The sequence below is a fragment of the Zeus faber genome (genome assembly GCF_960531495.2).
Source record: "Zeus faber genome assembly, chromosome: 2".
Taxonomy (NCBI): domain Eukaryota; kingdom Metazoa; phylum Chordata; class Actinopteri; order Zeiformes; family Zeidae; genus Zeus; species Zeus faber.
The window spans coordinates 34,095,059-34,122,017 of NC_137189.1; the positions used below are offsets into that span (position 1 = coordinate 34,095,059).

The following is a 26,959-nucleotide window of genomic DNA, read 5'->3' on the forward strand; positions in this document are numbered from 1 at the left end:
AGCAAGAAGGAGCAGCCGGCCATAAGGATCAGCTTCTTCCAGCTGGTAAGGTCATTTTACCTTTAGATAAAGTGGACAAACAAGGTCCATCTTGCCGTCCAGAATTATAACTGAACTTACTGTATATCCACAAAGTAAAATACAATAGAGGAAATGATCAATCATACATTAAAAAATCGACATATTTTTAATAAAAACATTCACATTGTAAGGATGGGCGGGACAATTTGGGGAAAAAGAAAAAAAAACATTTATATTGAATATTTTGATGAAGATATTCACATTCAGCTATTAGGCCGATTTGGGGAAAAATAAAAACAAATGAAGAAATACTTAAATTGAAATTGTTTTTGATACTTTCATATTCGGTTGTTATCACGGGGGATCGGGTGAAAGAAAAAAAAAGAAAAAATACATGCAGCGTCATTCAAATATTCACATTCAAAGAACACATTTGAAAATGTTGAAAACCAAATTTAAAAAGTAAGAATAAAAAAAAAGAAAAGAAAATCTGCACAGACCTCTTCCCATCACGGCTTAAACAAAATTTCATCCGGCATGTGACCTAAACATGAGTTCGACGCGGCCGATCCATGCATACTCATGATGGCGTCTATTTGTGCGATTTGCAATGTTGTTGTGTTTGTCGGTGCAGTTCCGCTTCGCCAGTTGCCGCGAGCGGCTGATGATGGCGGTGGGCAGCGTGTGCGCGGTGCTGCACGGCTCGGCCCAGCCGCTCATACTGCTGGTGTTCGGGATGCTCGCCGACACCTTCATCGACTACGACATCGAGCTCAACGAGCTGCGCGACGACCGCAAGGAGTGCATCAACAACACCATCAGCTGGAAGAGGAACTACACCTCCGCCGCTGCCGGGATGGGGACCCAGGGTGGGGCCGCGAACCAGACCGGGTTGAGCCTCCTGAGCAACCACACCTGGGAGATGCTGCAGCCTCTGGAGGGACGGTCCTGTGGGTGAGCGACAGTGTCTGTCGAACCCAGCCGAACGGAACTCACCGCTCCGCCGCATCTTCTCGCTGTGCTTAGAGGGATACTTATTTGGCGGGAAATTCACTTTTTGACATCTTACCCAGGTTCAGACACCTAGATTTAGTTTAAATTTTCAATAAAAAAATGTCGGTTCCCATCATTTAGAAGCGTCTATGATCAATAGCGGCAACCTTGCTGAACGATTTACTATTGGGAAACTTACCACTCTGCTGCATCTTGTCGCTGTGCTGAGAAGGATACTCCAGTGTTTCGGGGGCGAAGTTTGCTTTTTGTCTATCTTGCCTAGATTCAGCTATCTTAGATTTACTTTCAAATGACCTTCATTTATTTTGCATCAACTGGGATCTACTGCTCATCAGGGGCGGCGGCATCGCGGGGGCCGCCGGGATTTTTTTGTCCCCCCACTTTCAGGTATGACGGTAATAGGACATTGGCGACACTGGCAGAGTTAGAGGTGGGCCTTCAGCCCCAATGTGTTATGAATAGACCGCGATCTAAAATAGCCCTGCAGGGCCGGCTCTGCATCCCCATCGCTCCCTCTCTGATGGTACAGACTGTGCCCACGGCGCCCCAGCGATGGGGCGCCCGTGATCGGCGGCCAAAACAGTGTTTATTATTTTTTTTGGTTTTAGATGTAGGTTATTTTTATTTTACTCTGTTTCCTTATGGAAAAAAATAAACACTGTGCGTGATGGGGATATGTTTTCTGCATCACTTACTTGTGTGTGCCTGTCCCCCCACTACAAACACAGACATATTTAGTGATTTGGAAATATAGGAGTGATGAGCCTGAATCCCCCATTGGATAGAAGAGCAGAGACCAATGGGTGGATGCGGGGGAGGTGAAGGGAGCGCAGCAAAGCAGGAAGCAAAGCAGGTAGAGCAGGGGGGACTGGCTGTTTAAATAGGCCGGCCCATAAAGGCATGGAAGCGCGTGGCGCCGGCCAGTTGTCTGACAGAACTAGCTCCGCAAAGCTACACTGTGCGCATCATTTTTGAGAAAGTGACCGTACAAGCCAGTGTTTGATTTGCTTTCCTCACGAAAACGTAGGTTTTGGTTGATTTTATTTGTTTAATTTTGAGGTTTATTAGCAACATGTTTATTGTTTACTGTTAATTTTTATTCCTTATTGTTTGTCATTCGCTCATTGTTTATGGCAGACTTCTTATTGTTTACTGCTTATTATAGTTTTATTTTTCCTGTTTATGTTTATTGCTAGGTTGTTTATTATTGCTTATATTTTTATTTTGTATTTTTATTGTTAATCTATTTTATCAAACAGTGTTTGATGGTTTTCCTCATGAAATCTTGGGTTTTCACCGACTTTTCACTCAGCCTTCTGGACATTGAACATGAGATGACCAATTTTGCCTTGTACTACATTGCCATCGGGGTGGCTGTGTTCCTATTGGGCTTCTTTCAGGTTAGTTTAAAGTTTTGTTTTATTTAACCATTATCGTACGCTCCATTTTTCAACACAGGCCATATAACAATGTCGGTTCCTATCATTTATAGCAGTTATAAAACATGTGTAATTCGAAGCACAACCATGCCTGGAAGTTTTACTATTGAGAAACCGAAATGTTGGCAGGGCTGGCTCTTTATTTTCTTTCTACAGAGTTATTCTCTTCTCATTTCCTTCTGAATGACAGATCTCCCTGTGGGTGACGTCAGCTGCCCGTCAGATCCAGATCATCAGGAAACTGTACTTTGGTAAGGTGATGAGGATGGAGATCGGATGGTTCGACTGCAACTCTGTGGGGGAGGTCAACACCCGCATGTCAGAGTGAGTGACAAGCAGAAATTAAAGTGGTGTTCTTGTGAGATTACATTTTTTAAAAAAGACCCACATATTTTATGCTTATTTGTAACTGGCACTTTTTGGCAATGTATTTTGTGCTATGCATGTGCTCCTCCATATGCTTGTTTGCAATGTGGGTGGCTGGGTCCGCCACACACTAGCTAGTTGTGGTCAGTAAACTGTTGATATGGAAGAACATTCACAAAAAATAAAATATTTTTGTTCTTATTTTGTGAATACATTTAAAATGTAATGAAAAAAACTAAAAAAGATGAGTGTATGATATATATATATATATATATATATATATATATATATATATATATATATATATATATATATATAAATAAATATAATAACAGCTTTATTTATATAGCACCTTCAAAACAGGGTTTACAAAGTGCTTTGACAGAGAAATAAAAGCAGAGCGTTCAAAAGGCAAAGGAACATTAATAAACAGCAATCATTTCAATTCAAACATTAAATTGTGAAAGCGGATAAAGAGACAAAAAAAGTAGATACATTATAAGAAATAACAATAAAAGGAAAAAAATATAAAGTAAAAAATAAAGATGATAAAGAACGGGGGCAACATCACATAAAAGCAGATCTATAAACATGGGTTTTGAGAAGTGATTAAAAGAAGTCACTGACTCTGCCAGCCGAAAAATAAAATATCAATTGATCAGGAGAAGGTATAATTTGGAGGAAAGAAAGTAGTAAACCAGGAATCCTGGGACTTTTAGTGTAATTTACCCAATGCAGACGGTCTTCCGGATTACCCCTTTACGACTTAAAGGAAGCCAAGGAAGGAGGAACCAGTTGCGGCTTGAATGCTCTTTGCTGTGTATCATTTTTCTTCTGCCAATCTTACAGCGACATCAACAAGATCAACGACGCCATCGCCGAACAAGTGAGCATCTTCATCCAGCGCTTCACCACCTTCGTGTGCGGCTTCTGCGTAGGCTTCGTCAAAGGCTGGAAGCTCACCCTCGTCATCGTCGCGGCCAGCCCGCTGATCGGTCTCGGAGCCGGTCTCATGGCACTGGTGAGACCGATGCCGTTCCTTATTTCCGTCGTCTTCAACTTTCCCTTCACCCCCCTTTTTCTCAGGGGATGGCAATCAAAATTCAACAGAATCGGCGGCGTCAAATGCCGATCTTTAGTAGATATGCAGTAGATGGCTTGTTTATTTCAGAGTAAATCTGTCTTGTAATGTTCTTTTCCTAAAGTTTTCTTGCACAGATAGGCAGAGCAATTGCTATTTCAAACCCGTATGTGGCCTTTAGCTTAGTATTTCCAGCATATAAAAAAAAAAAAAAAGAAAATTGTTCCAAAAGTCGAGACATCATGAATTAATGAACGGCCCCCGGGTCTCCTCCTCACCTCACCTCTCCTCTCCTCTCTCAGTGGCTCGATGGACGTTTTACAGAGTAATGGGGAGAAAGAAAAAAATCTCCTTGACCCCTCTCCTTGGTTGTCATTTGGGTGTAGTTTGTGGCCAAGCTGACCGGGATGGAGCTGCAGGCCTATGCCAGAGCAGGAGCCGTGGCCGACGAGGTGCTGTCTTCTGTCAGAACCGTGGCCGCGTTCGGTGGAGAGAGGAAGGAAGTGGACAGGTGAACGACCGGGGGGAAAGGTGGTCATGAAATGTGAAATAGGATGTATTTTTATGTGTAGGCGACGTTCTGTTTGAGGGATGGCAAGATGAGCCCGTCAACACAACCGTCACGGTAGCAGTTGACAAAGCGCTTGATAAGTCAATCATTGCCTCCCGCCGGAACAAATCACCTTTTACCTTCGTGACTTGAAATAACTTGCCGATTGGATCCCTAGTGTCCAGTTTTGTGCCATGACACGCCGCCTAAGAGTTTCAGACACATCTGGTTTATGGGTTGAAGTATCTTATTATGCTTGAGCGCAGAGGAATCCCAATCAAAGGGTTTGGAATCGCAGTTTGACTTTGCCAAGTCGACTTGCATCTGTGCAGGCCCAGAGCTACATATGGGCCATCTAAAGGCAAAATGTCTTTTTACCAAATTTCCAGGACTTTCCATGAAATATAATAAAGATAAAAAAGCATAATTCATATTTACGCTGTAAGTAAACCACTCATCGCATGAAACCAACTGGCAAATTTTCCAGTTCTTTGCAAAGTAATAGCAAATTGTACGGAATCCAGCCAACAATCATGTCCAAATGTTGGAAATATTGCTGGCTACTTACCACCTACTGTCCCTACCAACTGTTGTCCAGAAAATAAAGTATTTTATATTCCCTGCCAGAAAACCGAGTTCCAACATGCCCGACACAGGACTCTTTCTTTCGGTGTCTCACGCCTCTACAAAAGAGGGAGAAAATCCCTGTTCAGAAAGTAATACCCCACCCCGGGATCTTGGGTCAACCCGAGATTGAGTCAGCCCGGGATTCTGAGTCAAATCCATCCAATTAGCATCGACCCAGAGGTCCCAACTGCCGAGCGGAGCCAGCTGGATCAGGGGCTGGAACAGAAACATGGAAACAGGACTTCTATCTTCCTCCAGGTATGACAGGAACCTGATCCTGGCCCAGCGCTGGGGCATCAGGAAGGGCCTGATCATGGGCGTCTTCACCGGCTACATGTGGTTTATCATCTTCCTCTGCTATGCTCTGGCCTTCTGGTACGGCTCCACTCTGGTGGTGGACACCAATGAGTACACGCCAGGAACTCTGCTGCAGGTAAGATTCAACAAAACAAAACTACCAGATTTATTTTATAGCCATTTATCCAGCCTGCAAGATGCTTTGTTGTGGAGACTTTATCTCCTCAAGCACTTTTCTTTCTTGAATCACACTTATTTGACCATTAACTTCACTTTTATCCTTCTTTATGTGTTGAGACTCTCGGCGTTTCCTCTGAAATGTTTTTTTCATTTTCATTATTTTTTGTATATTTGCGGGACAGCCAAGTAAAGCAAAAACATTTTTTTCACTGTGGACATGCCTAAATGTAAAAATGGCTGAACATATACTCTATTTAATTATTTCGGCAGTTCCCTTGCCACACGCCACCCAAGTGGCTTTACCCGGGCTCCCGACACAGAGACACAGGAGATGATGTTGAAACAAACCATTTTAACGAAGAGGGTGGCCAGATGTAACACGCTAGGAACAGATGGAGTGTTGTCATGAGAAGCGCTCCCCTCTCTCGTGTGTGTGGGGATGGGTGGTTTAACCAGTGCGCATCGATTTCTCTCATGAGCAACAGGTGCACAGCCACCCCCCCGGCCCAATTTACTACACCCAAGACGGGTGTGGCTGCTAAAGTCACACTACCCCTGCACCACAATGATTGTTATCATATTTTATATATTATTCCTGTCTTATGCCATCAGTCAGATTATGATACAGCTGATTCCTCAGCAAACATTGTATGTTACTGTGTTTTCCCCCCTCTGCAGGTGTTTTTCGGTGTTTTGATAGGGGCAATGAATCTGGGCCAGGCCTCGCCGTGTCTGGAAGCCTTTGCTTCGGGCCGAGGAGCCGCGACCACCATCTTTGAGACCATCGATAGGGTGAGAAGATTCAATGTTTCCCTTTTGGCAAGGTTTAACCACACGACAAGTCCAGTGATAAAAATAGGCCGATGCGTCTGAAAACAAGACAGCGTCGCTCTTAAACTCAGTCGCTGACACGTTTGACTTTTTCAAGGAGCCGGAGATTGACTGCATGTCAGAAGCTGGCTACAAACTTGACAATGTCAAAGGGGATATTGAGTTTCACAATGTGACCTTCCACTACCCGGCCAGACCTGACATCAAGGTATCTCCACTTCTTTTTTTCAAGGTGGTAATCCATAAGATTGTTTTGTAAAAATAAATCTCAGATTTGACACTTTAGATTGCACATTATAGGAAGCAGCCATTCAATGTATTTCTGTGATGCACGTGCCCCTGCGGTGAGTTTCAATAGAGGGAAAAGGCAAAGTAGCTAGTTCTGGTCAGTAAACTGTCGATATGGAAGAACATTGACAAAAATGAAAAGCACCAGATGAAGAAATATCCGCACCCCCTCACGTAACCAAGAAAACCAAATAAATTAATTTATCAAATTAAGGCAAACCTCAGAGAAAAGAGACTGTGAGAAGTGACTGACGAGGGGAAATCCAAAAGTAAAAAAAATAATAATAATTCAATGGACTTCTGGGATTTGTAGTGCAAGCCACCCGTCACAGAAGATCTTACAGATTACCACTTTAACCCAAGTTATTTTTAACTTATTTTCAACGACATTTTGACCAAGTGTTTGGTTATGGCTGTCATGGCAGATCCTAGACCAGCTCAGCGTTGCCGTGAAGCCGGGGGAGACAACGGCCTTTGTTGGACCGAGCGGAGCCGGGAAGAGCACCGCCATTCAGCTCATCCAGCGCTTCTACGACCCCACGGAAGGCATGGTGAGCTCAAACATTTAGACATTCTAATGGCACCAAAAAATGGCCCTAAGAACGGCTCTATAACCGCCAGGCACAAGGTAAAGTTCATGAAGACCTATAGTTCTTCAAGTCATTATGCGCCAGCTTGCAAGTCGTTTAACCTCCCAGCCCCCCTATTTCACTCAGCAGACAAAATATTCCCCCGATACCAGCTTCTACCTTTAAGGTTTTTTTTTTCCTCGTGACTGACAAAAAAAATAACTGTCCCTCGGAGCTGATGGCGGTATAATATGGTACATTATTCAGCCAGTAGAGCCATTTCTCACTATAATTGAAAGTAGACTCATTTCCAGCCTGTTCTTTTTGTTCCTTTGACTCCTGCCGCAGCAAATTGCTTTTTTTAGTTGAGGAGGAGAAGCCACACAGGTCTAATAGTCCAATCAACCCTAAAACCAACCCTCTAGCTGAACCCGTCGAAGCCACTTGCAGATTTCTATAATGACTTTCTGCGTTAGCGTCCAGCGTCTCAGCCAAACCTGCTTTTTTTTTTTCGTGGGTGTGGGGGGGGGCGGTCTCAGGTGACCCTGGACGGCCATGACATCAGGGGCCTGAACATCCAGTGGCTGCGCTCGCTCATTGGCATCGTGGAGCAGGAGCCCGTGCTGTTCGCCACCACCATCGCCGAGAACATCCGCTATGGCTGCCCCGGTGTCGCCATGGACGACATCATCCAGGCCACCAAGCAGGCCAACGCCTACAACTTCATCATGGACCTGCCGCAGGTGAAACATTTACTCAATATATAAGGGGTTCCCAAATATTTTTTACAGCAAGATCCACTTTGTTGGATTAATCTCTTTCTGAGGACCCCTTTGACCCTTTATCCACCGGTAATAAACTGTGCAAAATTAGGCGACACAGATATAGTACATATCTATCTATCTATCTATCTATAACACTTTCCACTTTGTCCATCCCAGACTTCTTGCAATTGATAACAATTGATAACAATGACTCTCTTAAGTTATAGAAGCCGAGTCAGATCATTCATGTTACCTGCCCCCTTACCTCTCTTAGTTATTTCTCTCGGTTATCTCTTATCTAACACAGCAATTCAATACTCTGGTGGGGGAAGGCGGCGGTCAGATGAGCGGCGGCCAGAAGCAGCGCATCGCCATCGCCCGGGCGCTGGTCAGGAACCCGCGGCTGCTGCTGCTGGACATGGCCACCTCCGCCCTGGACAACGAGAGCGAGGCGGTGGTTCAGGAAGCCCTGGACAAAGTAATAACGGATTCATATTCATAATTGATTCATATAGTGCGTGGATGAATGCAATGAAAATACATAATAGTTTTGTTCAGGATTTGATCTGCTTTTGATGCTTTCCAATAAGTGACTTGTTATAAAGTGTTATTTCTCTGCAATATACTTATAAAACTAGCCATTTTAGTTATAAAATTTGGTATACTACTAAGAAAACGATATATCCTACTTATAAAATTAGACATACTAGATATAAAACTAGGCATACTTGTCATAAAACTAGTTATATTACTTAAACTAGGCATACTAGTAAATAATAATAATAAAATGTTTCTGTGCCTTTGATCAAGGCTATTGACCCCCACTTCCATGTGCTTCCAGGTTCGCATGGGCCGCACCACCATCTCCATCGCCCACCGGCTTTCCACCATCAAAAACGCAGACGTGATCGTTGGCTTTGAGCACGGCCGAGCGGTGGAGAGGGGGAAGCATGACGAGCTGTTGGAGAGGAAGGGAGTCTACTTCACTCTTGTCACCCTGCAGAGCCAGGGAGACAAGGCCCTGACCCAGAAGGCCGCGCAGAGTGAGGAAGGATGAATGGACGGATGAGGGGAAAAAAAAAAGATGCAATTATTTCTTCATGACATTTAATAAAAACGACATGATTGTGTCAGCCCGGGTGAAGCGCGCATGTTGCTTTGCATGAATTATTCCCTTTAAATTAAAATAAGCTTTACAAACGATGTTATATTATATGTTATTTTATGTTGTTCTATGTATAAAAAAACCCTACCTTCCTCTTAACCTCATTAAGCTTCCTCTTTTTGTATCAGTGGCAGATGGCGCACAGTCCGAAAATCTGCGACTTTCCAGAGCAGGAAGCTACCGTGCCAGTTTGAGGTAAGATGAGCGTGGAAATAATTTGGGCGGACACCCATCTGTGCGACACTGTGTCTGCACTGTATTCCGACAGCGATTGAGAATATACAACATTATATGTTCCTCCTCGGTAGCCATCTTCAAATACCGCACTCAACACTTTGTCCTAACAAACGGGCATATGCTATGTAAGCATAAGAGTTGCGTAAAGTCACATATCTGCGTTGGCGTATTGGAGCTTACATAGGGTATGTAACAAGCCTTAAAGCGGACATTTTTAATATAGGCCTCTGAGGTCCCCAAGGCATGTTTTGGAAGTTATTTGCTGAAAATACCACTCAGATTATGTATTCGAGCCATTCTAACATGCCTCTAAACCATCCCGTTCCAGGACGCTCTGTTTAAGTGGGTGGAGCCACCCTCCTGAGACCCCTAGTTCTGTGAGCCAATTGGCTTTGAGCACAAGTTCTGGGTTCTGTGAGTCAATGGGGTTTGAGCTTCACATCCATTGACTCCGTAACTTTCACTGATCTCACCTTATCAGTCCACCCAAGTATGTTTCTGAACAAATTTGAAGCGAGAAATAAGCAATCCAGTGGTTGAATCCTCACTCATATTAGATCTACAAGGACTCATGTAAAAGTTTGTTGCGACTTTCTTTCCCGTGCTCCAAGCCTGCGCCCCGCACTGGGACGTAAAATATAATGTTAGTTATGCTGTAATGTAAATGCAGTTAATAGAATGTTCAGTATTTTTTGGTGTGTAATTATCTTATGAAAGCACCAATAGTCATCTCCAAAAACATCAAGTTATCTAAATTTGTCCAATATATTTTTTATATGGCCATTATTGGTCAATATCGCCCAGCCCTTGTTAATTTTTTGAGTTAATTATCAGCCAGCCCTCATTTACAATAACATAATTTCAAGTATTCATCAATCAGAATCAATTAAAGAAATGTTGATTGTAGTTGTTTTTGGACTTTTTTGACGAAATCCTTGCTGCCCCAGAGCCTCCATCCGTCAGCGCTCCAGGTCTCAGCTTTCCAACCTCATACCAGAAACCTTCTCAGTCTCCCTGGCCAACCACACCCAGGTCTGTATTTCTGTGAGGGTATTTCTCACATTAATCCAGCTACGAATGAGTAACTTTTCTTATCCTAATATTGTTTTCCACTTGGTCCTGTGTTAACCAGCCAACTAACATGTTAATAACACATGTACTTTAAAAAACCTAAATTTTTTAAAATTAAATGTATTATTATTATTATTATTATTATTTTATATATGTTGTTGTTGTTGAATGATTTATCATATTTATACATTTAGAATAAATGTATATACTAAATCAAACCTAAATACATGTATTTATAATGCATTTATTAAATTTATTTACCTAATTGTGCAATTATTTAAATTTGATAACATTTTTTACCAGCCTATCACTAACCTTCTATCTCATCTAAAGGGCCCAAAATATATTGACGCGCAGGTCACATTCGGCACCCGCGCACCAGTTGAACAACCCCCGGTGTGTGTGGATATTTGCTCAGCAGGGTCAGCGACCAAACGGTCAAATTCCAGAGAGCGACAGGGGAGTTTCATGTGTGTGACCTTGTTTGGGTGTGTGCTTACGTGTGTGTTCCCCCCCCCCCGCAGAGCGGTGTTCGTGAGGAAGAGGAGGAAGAGGAGGAAGAGGAGGCCGTGGAGCCGGCCCCGGTGGCCAGGATCCTCAAGTACAACGTGCCCGAGTGGCCCTACATGCTGTTCGGCTCCCTGGGGGCGGCGGTGAACGGCGGCGTCAACCCTGTCTACTCCCTGCTCTTCAGCCAGATCCTAGCGGTAAGGTCCAATTTAAATTCATTTTTAAAGGATCACTGTGGTTCTTTTATTTATTTTTTCTTGACGCACTTCCATGTGTTTATTTAGAATATAGAATATGTTATTAGCCATATAATAAGTGGGATAAGGTGCAGCCAGCATGACGGTCATTATCACAGCGATGTGATAATGACCGGCTGGCCTTACGTTATCCTTTACTTGTGTCTTTGATGATAAAAAAATCTTCCCAAATTGGTTTAACCATCCTAAAGTTGTCAAAAACTTTAACTTGTTTTTCATTTAAAATAAATGGTTTTTTTCTTTTTTGTTTTTTTTTGTACAGTGGCAACAACAAGACATACAATACATTAGTTGTTTTTTTATAGTAATTTAATTGTTTTTTACATTATTTTACTTTTTCATGGGGTTTTCAGCAAGGAGCTGTTTTTTCCTGTTGGTACAGCGGAAAAGGTTTCATGCAAAAAAAACAACAAAAAAACTTTACTGTAAAATAAGTCCATTTCAAGATCCAAGACTGCGGTAGTCGACTGAAGCCTACTCTCTCTGTACCGGATCAATTTTAAAAAAAGGATTCAGATGAAAAATACCAGAGTTTTTCTTTAATATTTCTGCAGAATCAGAGACGATGACATTAAAAAGAAGCACCACCTTCCACCGAGCTATGATAACACTAAGCATTTAAACTGTTCCAAGCCGGCATTTTCTACCGAACTACTGCTTTGTGCCGTTAGCCAATATATCAGAACGTGCTCAACACTCAAAGGCACATGGGGAATAGACAGGGCCATAATTGCATTCTGGCGGCCATACTGGGAGCCATTGAATGCAACCAGATGGAAAATGTTAAGTTACACAACAAACAACAAAACGACTCCCAAAACAAGGCCGGCGGTGGCTATGGGCAGGGGCGGACTCCCCCAGCCCAGCTCACCGCGCGTCTCGCCCGCCCGATCACCGCCCGACCGTGCGTCTTGCCCGCCCAATCAAAAGTGAAGGAAGCGCTCCAAGTTTGTATTGGGGTGGAGACGAGGGACAGCAGGAAGTTATGCCGTGTTCCACGGGAACCTGGAAAAATGTAATTTGTGTAGTAGTAGTAGTTGTCCCCAGGTCTGTTATTTTGATGGATGTTATTTTGGCAGCCATATTGGATTCTTGCAGCCATATTGCCTCATGGCAGCCCTATTCCACGATTCACCGTTGAAGGTAATGAGACAAAAAAAAAAAAGTATTGGAATGGACATGTGGCAAGAACTACATCATCAAATTCTCCATTTATGGGCATGATCACCATAGCAATACTATACCATAACAGGGGGAAGGTACCTAACAATGCGGGAGCGGCGACCTGGGTTTTTTTGAAACGGTGAAATATCAGCTGACACAATCTGCTTTTGCTCAATTTCACCTGGAATTTAAATGTAAATTTAGGCATTTTATTGGAGTGTTTCGAGTGGAATTGCTGGTTCCAGGGAGTCACTTAAAACCCTTGATTTGAACCCAGCGTTGCATCCTCATTGACAGTTCAGATGGGATTTTTTTTTGTTCTCCGATAGGGTTAGTCTGTCTGTCTATCCGTCTGTCTTTTTATCAAGACTGTAATTAGCGCTTTCGCTCGATCCAAAAACGCGAGAGTGGCTAATCTGCGTTAACTGGTTCCTGACCTCCCTGATTAAAAAGGCGTTAATCAGGATGGAGTGTTTTGCCGGTGAGTGAAAAATGTCCCCACTCTCATTCCGCTGATGGTTCCCCCTCGATGGCCGAGGCTACCAGGAAACATGTCTATCAATCTGCACTGGAAACACAACACCCACGACTTAATTTACCCTGAGAGGAGACGCTATGCCATGCTGACTGTGTGTGTCTGTGTGTGTGTGTGTGTGTGTGTGTGTGTGTGTGTGTGTTTGTGTGTAAAAACACACACACAGTCAATATATGCGTAGATGTGTGGATTTTACATTTATAACATAATCTTAGCATGCATGGACTGCACTACTGTATATGACGTCTATTTCCACTTCCCTGGGATTATTATTAGTGTGTGTGTGTGTGTGTGTGTGTGCGCAGACCTTCTCCATTTCAGACGCGGTGGCCCAGAGGAAGGAGATTGATAGCATCTGCCTCTTCTTCGTCATGGTTGGCCTGACCTCCTTCTTCACCCAGATGCTGCAGGTGGTGCCCCACTCTATTTTACACAGACACAGAGAGAGAGAGAGAGAGAGAGAATTCACTCGGAAGAAGAACTATGAAAGAAAATTTGAGCTACAAAAAGCCCGAGGTTGATATAAAATAAAAAAAATAAAAAAGATGTAATGGGTAATTTGATTCGTCTAGTAAAAGTATAGTATATAGAACAAAGATGGTGTCATTTAGCGAAAGGAGAAAGAATTTTCCCAAATTGAGGTCCATGCCCCCCTAGGGTTCATCACAGGCACTGCAGGGTGTCCCCAGCACCACCTTGCCAACAAATCCCTTGAAGACTTTCCTGCTTAACTGCCAGTGCAGTCACTGCGAAGTGGATAAGTACATAAGTACACACCACGGTAAAGGTGTGTAGAATGTTAAAAACACTGTCCACCTGATCTGATATTGCTGCGTGTTAGGTCATCACCCCCCGAAAACACCAAGTAAACAAACTGGAGGATACTCTATTCTGTTCTTGTACATTTAGTTCTATTATATTGGTCTGTAGTGAAAGTACTTCGAGGTAGGGGTTAGTACAATCCCCCTACATCCTATAGCTGTGTATAGCCTGAACTACATCACATTAGATTATGTTTAATTTTATTCCTCAGCTCGGTGGAATACTCGATTCTGATTGGCTCAATAGCCGCCAATCGGCAGCCAGTTATTTCTGAGTGATGAACGCTGATTTGTTAATAATGACCGTTGTCACGGGCAACCGCTTCTCCCTGTCTGTATTGACGTCCTTTGCATCCCCCCGCCTACACGCTTATGCTAACAGTATCTAGTGGCGGCACCTTGTGACACTGCAGAGGAACTATAACGGAAGGTGAAGCGATGAAGAAGAAGAAGAATCTTTAATTATCACGCAACACACCACACAACAACACATGCACACACACACGTGCACACGCTTTGGATGGTGGCCGGTGAAATGTGGCCTCTGCATTTAACCCATCCTGGCTTGTCCTTCCTCCGGGGGGGCAACCAGGAGCAGTGGGCAGCATTCGTGGACGCGCCGGGGACCCGGTGATGAGTGTCCATCGCTGGTCAGAGGATGATGTGTACATATTTTTGGTGGGGGTCCTTACTGACGTTTCTGTTCTGCGTTTTCACCTCTACCCCCATCGCTCCTCTTATCTAGATCTTGTTGTAAACGCTCCTAAACTAGTTCCATCGTCACGCAACGCAGACGACACTTGCTCATACATGAATGTGCAGCTGCCTTAAAAGCGCAATCAAACAGCCCCCCAAAAGTAAGGTGCGCAGCTCACTGAGGAACTGGCAAACGCAAGAAGAGGATTTCCATTTTTTGATACTATCAAATAACGCAATATGTTGTTTGATTCACGCCTGACACACTGTGAATCCGGGAAAAACGTGTCCTCCCAGGAAAACTGAACTCAGAACCAAAGGGGAAAAAGGGACAGTTCTGATATTCTTTTTTTTTTGGGGGGGTGGGGAAACATCACGCAGCTCACTCATGATCAGCTGAATTAATTTGTGCGCAGGGCTACGCCTTCTCCAAGTCGGGCGAGCTGCTGACGCGCAGGCTGCGGCGTCTGGGCTTCCACGCCATGTTGGGAATGGAGGTGGGCTGGTTCGACGACCACAAGAACAGTCCCGGAGCGCTGACCACCCGGCTGGCCACCGACGCCTCACAGGTCCAGGGGGTGAGCTGCAACCATCTTACTCATATACCACCTTTTTTACAGATTTGTATTATTATTATTATTATTATTATTTTTAATTTTTTTTAATTTTTATTTTTCTATTTCAATTATTTTCTATTTTTACTCACTTTTACTGAACTTTCCCGCTGCATCATTTGTTGACCCAGTGAAAGCAGTGACCAAGTGGTGGAGTAGTGGCTTGATGGCACAAAGACCTCGGTCCAAAGACTGAGACAACTGAGACACAGAATTTTTTCCCAAATTCTGTTTCTAAATTCTGTGTCCTATTTATTTTTTCTTCTTTTTTTTTTACAGTTAACAGATAACTTTTCAGTTTTGTTCAAAACCCATTTCTTTGAATGGAGCAAAATCAATTATTTATTTCCTCAACATTATAATGGTGTATTTATTATGCAACTAACAACTATAGATGATAAAGTTAGAAACAACATTTAAAATTTAGAGATGGTTGATGGTTTTCACTTTCGGATGGTCAAAGTATTCTTTTTTTGGTTCTGGGATGGAGGTGAAAAAAGTTAGTTTGGAGGACCGAATTAAAGTATCTACAAATACAAGACTGAAAACAATTCCAGGCGCAACAAATAACATTTAACACCCAAGGAGGCAGAAAGTAAAATTCCACTCATTCTTCACATCAATCTTATTCAAAATGTATTTATTTGAATTAATACATTTATTCATCATTATATAATTGATAATATTTACAATATTCTTCCTGGATTTTCCATGCATGTATAACTATATTTACAATTTTATTTTGCTTTATCAATTATTTTCAAATTATATATATATATTTTTAATTGGTGTAAAAATAAAACTCCACTCAGGGATTTTCAGTCAACCATGTGGATTTACTAATCAGCCTCCACCCAGAGGACCAGCTGAAGATTGGAACCTACTGGATCAGTGCAGGGCTGGAGCGAGAACATGGCAACAACACGTTTACTTTCTGGAGCTGGAGTCCTCCACCAAGTTGCTCTCCTCAACCCTCCTTACCTAGAACTTCTCGCTCCCCGCCTGCAGGCCACCGGCTCCCAGATCGGGATGATCGTCAACTCCCTGACCAACATCGGCGTGGCACTCATCATCTCCTTCTACTTCAGCTGGAAGCTGACGCTCGTCATCCTCTGCTTCTTGCCCTTCCTGGCGCTCTCCGGAGGCTTCCAGGCCAAGATGCTCACCGGCTTTGCCAAGCAGGACAAGCAGGCCATGGAGGCGGCGGGACGGGTAAGACCTGGTGCCATTTTCCGGTCATAACAGGGGTTACCAAACCGGGGCTCCTTCGGGGTCCAAGGAGGAATTGGATTATTATACTTATATTTTAAATATATATCATTATTTATATATATATATATATATACACACACACACTACATGGGGTCTACACCTCTACATTTGACTCATCCCTCACTATTAAGTTGCCCGCACTGGCCCACAGCATCAACCCCACAGGTCAACTGCTGTGCCTTGCTCAATCAGCAGGTACTGACCCATCCTAACTCACGAGGCTTTGGAAGCCACAGCATGGTGACCAACTCCCAGGTAGGTTGAGCCAATGCCTGGCTCAAGGGCATCGGCAGCAGCGTGCACCTGACAATGCAGATTTTCCAACACGCCGCGCCCCACTGGGGTTCTGCACAGTGACAAGCTAAGGTTCTGACTCCCTTGCTCAAGGGAATCAATGGCCACCTGCCATGCTGGTCTTCCAGGGTAGGAGTTCTTAACCTCCTCTCTGTGAGGCAACGGCACTGACTGCTGTGCCACCATGACACCCACATGCAACCATACATACAAACACATACTGTGGGACTACTTTCATGCACATAAATACATAATAAACTTTTTGAAGCCCACCAGTGGGTTCGATCCCCACTGGGGAGCTTGATGTTACCCCCAGTAAAATCAATCATTTAAAATCAATACTCACAACGTGTTTACATGTTCCAACTTGTCTGTTGCACAGGGGCCCACTCCCTTTCGTGTGTGTGTGTGTGTGTGTGTGTGCTCGCGCGTGTGTGTTACATAAACACACATAAACTTAATCTTCCAAGGTGGCCTTCCCGTAGAAACATTTGACAACAACTGCTGTGTTACAAACATGTAAACAGCATCCACACGTATGAATAATGCATGCTTTCACATGCGAGCAAACGCTCCAAACGTACTCAGGTTAATCTCCTTCAGCCGCAATCCACCAACAGTTTGATCGATTGATTAACGTGTGAGAGTTGGGATTAAAAATAAATCCAGACGCTAAAAGGTCACCGCTACAGAGCCTTCCTGGGTGGGGCGCTTTTTAAATATAGATAAGAAGAACAGCACAACAATGAAAGCTATTTTTATGTTGCTCCTTTGTGTAGACACAGATCTTGGTCTATTATAAAACCAGATCTGGGTCAATGCATGTATTTATATACTTTTTGGTCCCCCTTAAATCCTCCCGCTGACAAATGAGCTATACAATAAATGAAAATCCATGAGAAGTAATTTCAGCAGATTGCGATTTTTATGGTGCTTGAAACGAACAATGGCAGCTTATCACACCGTGTTATTATACGGCTCTGTGCAATACTCAATTCTGATTGGCCAATAGCGGTAATCAGCAGCCAGTTATTTCTGAATGATGACCACCGTCTGTTAATAATAACAACTCCTCTGCCTTTATTCATGTCCTTCATATCACTCTGCCTACATTCTAATGCTGACACTAGCTAGTGGCAACATCTTGGAATGCTAAGTAGGCCCGGACGATATGGCAAAAAAAATCTTATCAGGATCTTTTGGATTATTTTATATTGATCGATTTCGATAATTTTCACTTTATAATAATAATGCTAAATGTACAATTTTAAGTGTGTTCTCATGGCTTAACATCAAACACTGAATAACTAAAATAAAATATATATAAAATAAAAAAAAAATATATATATATCAACAAAAGAGATAAATATAACATGTTATATAACATTATATACATTTAAATATAACATCCGCATTGTTGTCTGAGAACAGTGAGAAGAGTTGCTCAATCTGTGCTCTGTGATTATATGGGGGGACGTTTGGAGCGGACCTAGATGTGTCAGACCAGAGGTCACTGTAAGGTCACGCGGATTCTTTCTTTTAGATTCTTTCCTTTTATGGTGATGGGGGCGGCGCCGGGCTCGGGTTGGACGGAGGGCGAGTTCAAGTTCAAGTCAGTGTTTGAGGAAGACCCACGTCAACCTGACGGCGCTATAGTACCGCAAGCGACAGTGCAGCGCAAAGGATCATGGGACTAGAGTAAAAAAATAGAATTACCCTATAAAAAAAATAAGAATAATTCCATATTTTTTCATGTATGAAAAGACCCAAAATGAACACTGTAAGCTGACCACTTGATTACTATAAGCAAATTATTTAAACAGCATTTGAATCACAATGATTCTGTCCCAGGCTTTTTTAACCATGCAAGTGGTTGATCACTGTAACCGTGACTGATGATCACTGTAACCATCATTAGAAGTGGTTTCCAGTGTACGTGCATAACGGATCGACCCGGTGATTCTTTATGGGATTCAGACACGGCCCCTGGAGAAGTTTCCTTTAATTCAACTAATCAAACATGTTTGTTTCTTTGCTGTACGCCTGGCTGTTTGTGTCGTGTCTTTGTAGTCGGAGGAAAAAGGACTCCAAAAAACGGATTTTATCATGAAAAATCATTAAGATCGTTTTATCACCCGGCCGTACTACTTAGAGACTACAATCGAAGACTTTAAAAGATGAATGTGGATATGACCAATTTCACATTAATAAGTAAATAGGTTATGTATCTGTTTTTGTTGTTTTGTTTTTTGTAGGGACAATAGTTTGCTATGCTGTTGTGGAACTGTTTTCACGAGACATACTAGTAATAAAAAAACATTTAAAAATCAATATTCTGTCTGAGGCTAATGAAAGAGATAACGTACAGCCAGCCAGTCATTAAGCCCCTTCAGATTGATACAACCTGACAGGTGTTATTTTGCAATAATGACCAGCTGGCAGCACGTTATCGCTTAATACTGATCTACCCTACAGCTTATCGATGCAGAGACCTATTTTAAAAAAATAAAATAAAGATATTGGATTTTTTTTTTTTATTTTTTTTTTTTTTATTACTATATATCTACACACTTTTGACACTGCAGATTTCGGGGGAGGCGCTGAACAACATCCGCACGGTGGCAGGCCTGGGGAAGGAGCGCAGCTTCATGGAGATGTACGAGGTGCAGCTGGACGGGCCGTACCACGCAGCGCTGCAAAAGGCTAAAGTGTACGGGGCGTGCTACGGCTTCGCCCAGTGCGTGGTCTTCCTGGCCAACTCCGCCTCATACAGGTTCGGAGGGTACCTCGTGCGGCAGGAGGGGCTCCACTTCAGCATGGTCTTCAGGTAAAGGGATGGTTGAGAATTGGGGAATGGTCACCAGTGTTTGGGTCTTTTAAAGTAAAGTGTAAGATACGGTGAGGTAAGATGAGACAAAATTCCACACTAGTTAAAATAGTCAAGTGCTGGCCCCTGTTAACCATCAGCCACAACATTCAAACCACCACTAATAACCACTAATATTGTGTCCATCGGATCGGACCCTAACCCCGGCCGTCCTCATGATGTAGAAGAAAAAGTGATTAATCAGACCAGGCCACCTTCTTCCATTGCTTCATGTTCCAGTTCTGATGCTCACGTGCCCAATTGTAGGCTCTTTCGGTGGTGGACAGGGGTCAGCATGGGCACTCTGACCGGTCAGCGGCTACACAGCCCCATAAATAACTAACCGCTGATTGACGCTATCGACCAATCAATAGAGAGTATACCACAGAGCCACCGTGCAATAATGCTAAATAACGCCATCCTCATCCAGAACCCCCCCCCCCCCCCCCAAATTCAGAAACCACTGAGAGGTAAGAGTGACATTCTAACCGTCTTCTGTTTACGTTTTCGGGATATCTCAGGGTCATTTCGGCCATCGTGACCAGCGGAACCGCCCTGGGCCGAGCCTCATCCTACACGCCGGACTACGCAAAGGCCAAGATCTCGGCCGCCCGCTTCTTCCAGCTCCTGGACAGAGTTCCCAAAATCAAAGTCTACAGCAACGAAGGAGACAAATGGGTGAGGGGAGGAGGGGAAATCGAATGCCGATTTATTTTCATCTGGGAGATCTATTTGGGTGATTAAGTGGAGATGTAAAAGGGAGGAGGTGTAGGGGTTGAATATGGATTTATAAGTCACCGCAACAGTGCAACTTGCAAGACTCAATAACCCCAAAGTGTAGATTGAGTTAAACAACATGATGAGGAGATAGGACTTAATCATATGCGGTATTGATGGAAGCCAATGGGCAGAAAATATCTGTGGAATACCCCAGATGCAATAAATCCACTTTTGGGTTGAATAGAAATGGAATTAAAAAAAATAAATAAAAAAACTGTAATTGGATAAAATAAAAAAACGTTTCAGCTAATTAAACCAGTATATTTTAGATTTTCTCAAAAACAGTTCAACCCTAAAAGTTAAGCCTAACCCTACATTTGCTTAATTTTTACATTTCCTTTTTTATTTTTTTATATTTGAGTTTTTAACATTTTTTCTGTTTTTTTTTTTGTTTCTGTAAAATACACATCAGTAGAAAAGGTTTTATGCTAAAAAGAAAACACTTCATTAATTAAAAAACAATATTTATAATCTACTGATGAAATACTTTGCAACTTTTTTTCATGGGGTTTTCAGCAGAAAGCAGTTTCTTTTTCCCCTGGATCAAATAAGCACATCAGGAGAAAAGGTTTCATGCCAAAAATACTATTACTTAAATAAAAATATTTAACCGCTCTCTATATTTTGCCAGGAGTTTCCAACTTTAAAACGGGTCAATAACTAAGAAAGGTAGAGAAAACCTAAAAATGAATACATTTAAGAAATTAAAAAACTATTGAATCTAATGAAATAGAATTAAAGTAAGTCGGCCTATCACCCCGGGAACGCTGTTTGTTTACCTCGCACCCCATCCTCTCGCCCGCCGGCCGCTCTTGTCTTTTTCAGGCTGATTTCCGCGGGGACCTGGAGTTCATCGACTGTAAGTTCACATACCCCACCCGGCCGGACATCCAGATCCTGAACGGGCTCCACGTGTCGGTGAAGCCCGGCCAGACACTGGCCTTCGTGGGCAGCAGCGGCTGCGGGAAGAGCACCAGCATCCAGCTGCTGGAGCGGTTCTACGACCCCGACAGCGGCAGAGTGGTGAGATAGAACGACATATCACCCGCAAAATGAAAGACAAAGTCATTCAGATTGATTTACTTAAAAAATAATAATAATAATCCATATATTGAATTATGTGTTTGTGTTTTCAGAAGGGTAATTACTCTAAAAAGCAAACTAATACAATAATGGGTACAGTATACATTAAGATTATTGATTATTATTCTTATTTCTTTTTTATGTGTAATATTTATTTCTTTTGTTTACACGCATTGGTTTGATACAGAGGCGCTCTTGTATAGTCAGCTATATTTTTATTTTATTTATCTAATATACATTATTTTAATACATACAGTAAACACCAATCAGCCACAGCATTAAAACCACTGACAGGTGAAGTGAATAACATTGATCATCTTGTACCAATGGCACCTGTCAAGGGGTGGGATGTATTAGGCAGCAAGTGAACAGTCACTTCTTGAGGTTGATGTGTTGGAAGCAGGAAAAATGGGCAAGCGTAAGGATCTGAGCCACTTTGACAAGGGCCACATCGTGATGGCTAGACGACTGCGTCAGAGCATCTCCAAAATGTATTTTATTTATTATTTATGAATTTATTTGTCAGGGACAATGCAAGAAACATTGTAAAAGGTGACAAAAACCTAAAACAGATGTGTTGCATATAGGATTTCTCGCTGTGACGCCTGTCCCTTGTTAGGCTTTCTTACTTAAAAAATGGTCATTACACATCATCACTAGCAGAAATACGTAAGTTAAAATAAGCACAAAATAAGTAGTGACATTCTTTACATGATAGTACAATAATTACATCACAATCATTGTGATACGAAATGTGTACGTGATCAGTGATCACAGGTTTTGTTTCAGCCGTTGTTTCACCTTTTCATTAAACGTTGTCAGATCAGTTTGTGTTTTTATTTCAGTTGGGAGGGCATTCCAAAAAATGACTGACCGAAAGTAGTTTTTGCGCTGTGCCACCCTGCAGTTGTTATTTGCTGATCCCCTGGTGGCGATTCTGTTGCTTGTGGTTTCTGTCACATATGGACAAAGTACAGCTGCGGCGAGATTCACCTTTGCATGATTTACAGTCTGGAAAAATCGAAAATTCATGCGGTCTTCGTGCTGATCGGATACCCTTTTCGCAAAGTGGTTGTTCAGACTTAGACAGTTCGCGTCCCTCCCCCCCAGGTGGAAAACAGGGCTGACAGGTGGATTGAGGTCTCGTTGGTCAGTCGTAACGCTTCCCGTGCAAGCCCCAGTCGTAACGCTTCCCGTGCAAGCCCCAGCCCGGACGGGCCTAATCGCGCGTCTGCCCCTCCGACCGACCCATGCGCAGCCCCGAGGCGCGCCGCTCCAACCGAGCCTGCCGCTCCAACCGAGCCTGCCGCTCCAACCGAGCCTGCCGCGCCGGCGAAGGCTGCCGCCCCAGGGAAGCCCGCACTCAGCCGCCCCTCTGTCAGTCCACTTGTTGGTGTTTGTTCCGGGGAAAAGTTGGTTGATGGGCCCGGGATTTAATTGTACGTCGCCAGATTATAAAATCAGGATCACTAGTACATTGAGAGCACACCACTTTCCTCTTCTCCGAGTGTTTTGTTTGTTATTATTTAGTGTGCCGTGGAAATATTCATTTTGCCTGGTGATCGAGTAAATCACAAGGTATCCATGCCCGATGAAATTCAATCTCGGCATTTCATTCAAGGATGCAAAGTAGTCGGCTTTTTTTGGCATTTGTTTTTCCGCATTGTCCGCATTAAAGCGCTGTCCAAGTGGCACCAGCAAGAGCCAACAGCAAAGCAGCAGTGTACAAACATTTCCATGATCTGTCCTTATAGTTTCTTCTTCTTTGATTTGAGCTTGTCCTTGTTCTTGTAAATATTTGTTTAGAAACAATGGCTGAAACAGCGAGTAGTAGCAGGGAGAAGCAGGATGAAAGGATAAGAGTGAAGACTAACAAACCGCCCATACCCTCAGCAAATTGCATTACCGGGCGTTACCGCGGACTAGTGGCGAATCCTCCAGCGTGCACTCCAGCATCAGTGTCAGCATCAAATGGCAGGTCTTGTGGAGTGTTTCCGGTATGCAGTGGTTAGTACCTCCCAAAAGTGGTCTAGGAAGGAACCGGTGAACCGGCGACAGGGTCATGGGCGCCCATGGGCTCATTGATGCACGTGAGGAGCCAAGTCTAGCCAGTCGGGAATCATCCTACAGAAGAGCTACAAACTGCTGAAAAAGTTGATGCTGCTATGATAGAAAGGTGTCAGAACACACAGTGCATCACAGCTTGCTGCGTATGGGGCTGTGGTCAGGCTGCCCATGCTGACTCCTGTCCACTGCTGGAAGCACCTACAATGAGCATTTGTGTGTCAGAACTGGAACATGGAGGAATGGTAGAAGGTGCCTGGTCTGATGATTCATGTTTTCTTCTACATCATGTGGACGACCGGGGTTAGGGTCCGATCTGATGGAGCATCTGTGGGATGTGCTGGAACAACAAGCCTGATCCATGGGGGCCCCGCCTCACAACTTACAGGACTTAAAGGATCTGCTGCTGACGTCTTGGTGCCAGATACCACAGGACACCTTCAGAGGTCTTGTGGAGTCCATGCTTGATGGTTTTGTGTTGGGGTTGGTGTTTTGGTGGCACGAGGGGGAGATACACAATACTGGTGGTCATTAGTGGTGGTTTTAATGTTGTGGCTGATGGGTGTATATTTTTGATACTGAATGATAATCTTTTTTGTATTGTTGGTTTTATTTGAATGTTATTTAAAAAACTTTTTTTAATACATCTATATTTTTATTGTTTTTATTTTTTGTATTGTCAGCTTGAACTCCTCTCTTCAGTCTCCTCCCCTTGTATAATCAGCTTTAATCAATTAAAAGATTAATTAATTAAAGCTGATTATACAAGGAGAGGATTTTAAATGTTTTTTGGTTTTTTTTCCCCTAAATATTTTTCTGTATTGTCAGCTTTATTTGAATAGCTGATCCACTTGCACTTACCCCATAATATTAAAGCTGAACCCTTAAAACGTCCATATGTCTCCTGGCCGTCGCTGCCAAGAGCAGTTTATCTAACTTAAGTGTATCTGGCGTTTGCGGTGTTGCTGCAAATTGGCATGCACAACACAATGCTGATTCAGTGATTTAAACAAAAAAAAGATGGAATAAAACCTTCATCCAGGTTGTTGCTTTTGCGTCCGTGCCAAATTCCGAATCTCTGCCAAGATGCAAAGAGCCTTAATCGTGTTTGAGGCAATTTGGACGCTGCGCGCCGCGGTGAGAGATGTTTTCAGATTCGACACCATCGCAATTAGCAGACACAGAACAGAGATTACTACACAATATCTTATTAGGCCGATTGTTTTTACCGACGCCTTATTAGCCGACTTGTTGCGGCGCTAATTGTACAAATGACCCCGTGCCTGGCAGCTGATTGACGGCCACGACTCCACTCGGGTGAACGTGGCCTTCCTGCGCTCCAAGATCGGCATCGTCTCCCAGGAGCCCATCCTGTTCGACTGCAGCATCGCCAACAACATCAAGTACGGCGACAACTCACGGGAGATCGGCATGAACGACGTCATCTCCGCCGCCAAGAAAGCCCAGCTGCACGACTTTGTCATGTCTCTCCCAGAGGTTCGACTTCTTTATCAGGCCTACAGAAGCGTCAACCAGCTTGACAGTGGTTAGACTGTCGGAATGTCGGGAATATTCTATTCAAACAAAGAAGTCGATTTAAATTTTTTTTTTTTTTTTATAAAAGTTACGTGTATTTTATGACCACTAGCGGCAGCACAGTCTATCATAGCCCAATCAAAACAAGCCAAGAACCAAGATCTGGGCCCTTGCTTCTATCTTGTAAAAATGGGTCCAAAATATTTTCTAATTATTTTCATAATTCATAGGAGTTTTTGTCCAGAGAATTAGAAATAGCATGTAGACACAAAATACTTTATCAACACCTCGACTAGACTAGACCAAAAAGGCCAAGAATGGTCATGTGATATTGAAAGTATCGAAAGGAGCTTGATCATTTCACCTGTAAAAGTGATTTTTCGGGTCCTGGCCCCTTCTTTTTTTTTTTTTTTAACGACAGAAATACAACACTAACGTGGGCTCCCAGGGTTCCCAGCTGTCCCGGGGTCAGAAACAGCGGATCGCCATCGCCAGGGCGATAATCCGGGACCCCAAAATCCTGCTCCTGGACGAGGCAACGTCGGCCCTCGACACCGAGAGCGAGAAGGTACGTGCGAGCGGCGAGAAAAGAATGCTCTCTTCCAGAATGTTCCGTGTTGCTTTTATATCTAATCCAGATGTAGAGAAACCGAAGGCACTATTACGCAGTCGTTCATTATCTGCTTTTCCAAATGGTGCATATTGTATTTTTGATTCAAGTGTCATGAACAAAAATAGCCCGATGCCACATTCACATCCACTTCAACCTCCTAATCATAGTAATCAGAGCTGAGATTGTGAAATTACGGTAATTGCGAGGCAAGGCCGGGCACAGGGCGTTCTTGCGAATTTGAAAAAAAAATAAAAATGTGCGATGCCATTTCCTAGGTCTCCTTTGAGGTTTCCGTATTTTTCGGCCGTTTTCAGACGGTGCAGGAGGCCCTGGACAAAGCCCGGGAGGGCCGGACGTGCATCGTCATCGCCCATCGCCTCTCCACCATCCAGAACTCGGACATTATCGCCGTCATGTCCCGGGGCTTGGTGATCGAGAAGGGAACGCACGACAAGCTCATGGCGCTCAAGGGCGCCTACTACAAACTGGTCACCACGGGCGCGCCCATCAGCTAACGCGGCCAACTCGCTCAAATGAGCGGCGGCCACTTGGCGTACGTCGGGAATAAAGGTGGCGAGGACTGCGTCACCGGAAAACCAATGTCTAGAGTGGAGATTTGGGCGTCGCTGCTGTTTACCAGTTAGCGAGATTTTACATTGTTTTTGCAACTCAGTTCTCGGGGTGATCGGGTTGCATCACTCTGAAGGGGGTTATTTTTTGTGATAATGACCGGCCGGCTTCACATTATCCCGCTTATTACACAGCTACATCCTTACGTGGCAAAATGTTGGCACTCGCTAGAGTTATCATTGGCATGTAGGCAGAGCAATGTGATGGATGTGGATCCAGGCAGAGAAGTGGTTGTTTGTGGCATTGGTCATTATTAACAGACAGCGGTCAGTTATTTCTCAATAATTACCTTTCTGATTGCAGCTATTGACCAATAAGAATTAGGTATTCCAGAGAGCCACGGATAAAAAACAAGATGTTACAGTCCCATTAATAAAATATGAAATCTAATAATACCCATGATCGAGATGTGGGGGATGGCATTGTTTTTGAATGTGCATCCGGAGCGTTTCACTTGAAATCCATTATGTTTGTTTGTTTGTTTGAAGGAAATCTGTAAATTCCGTGCGCAATTTATTTTAATACTATAATTGGATTGCAATGTATATTTGGGGTTAGGAATGTAATGAGGAATCAAATGAAAATAAAAAAATGTACCCTGGTGTACATTACATTTAGGGAAATCACTAAGGAAGTATTCATATAAACTGCGTTGCAGTTTATATGAATATGATGTCAATAATTAATTAATCATGAAAAAATCTACTAAAATAATATTTTATGT

General features: G+C 43.2%; 1 protein-coding gene across 1 annotated transcript; it reads left to right on the forward strand.

Annotated features, from left to right (window-relative positions):
* Nucleotides 1-26,120, forward strand: LOC307248288 (bile salt export pump-like; the record flags this gene model as incomplete). Its single annotated transcript, XM_080024638.1, has 25 exons — nt 1-45; nt 656-975; nt 2,348-2,435; nt 2,665-2,798; nt 3,690-3,861; nt 4,308-4,432; nt 5,357-5,531; nt 6,254-6,367; nt 6,504-6,614; nt 7,120-7,245; nt 7,803-8,006; nt 8,335-8,505; nt 8,869-9,070; nt 9,321-9,387; nt 10,377-10,473; nt 11,025-11,207; nt 13,272-13,376; nt 14,900-15,061; nt 16,106-16,309; nt 19,249-19,490; nt 20,051-20,207; nt 21,135-21,332; nt 24,747-24,953; nt 25,414-25,560; nt 25,920-26,120. Exons 2-25 carry the CDS (start codon nt 686-688, stop codon nt 26,118-26,120), a joined length of 3,882 nt encoding a protein of 1,293 aa, XP_079880764.1. The 5' UTR covers nt 1-45; nt 656-685.
* Between the last annotated feature and the right edge of the window lie 839 nt (nt 26,121-26,959).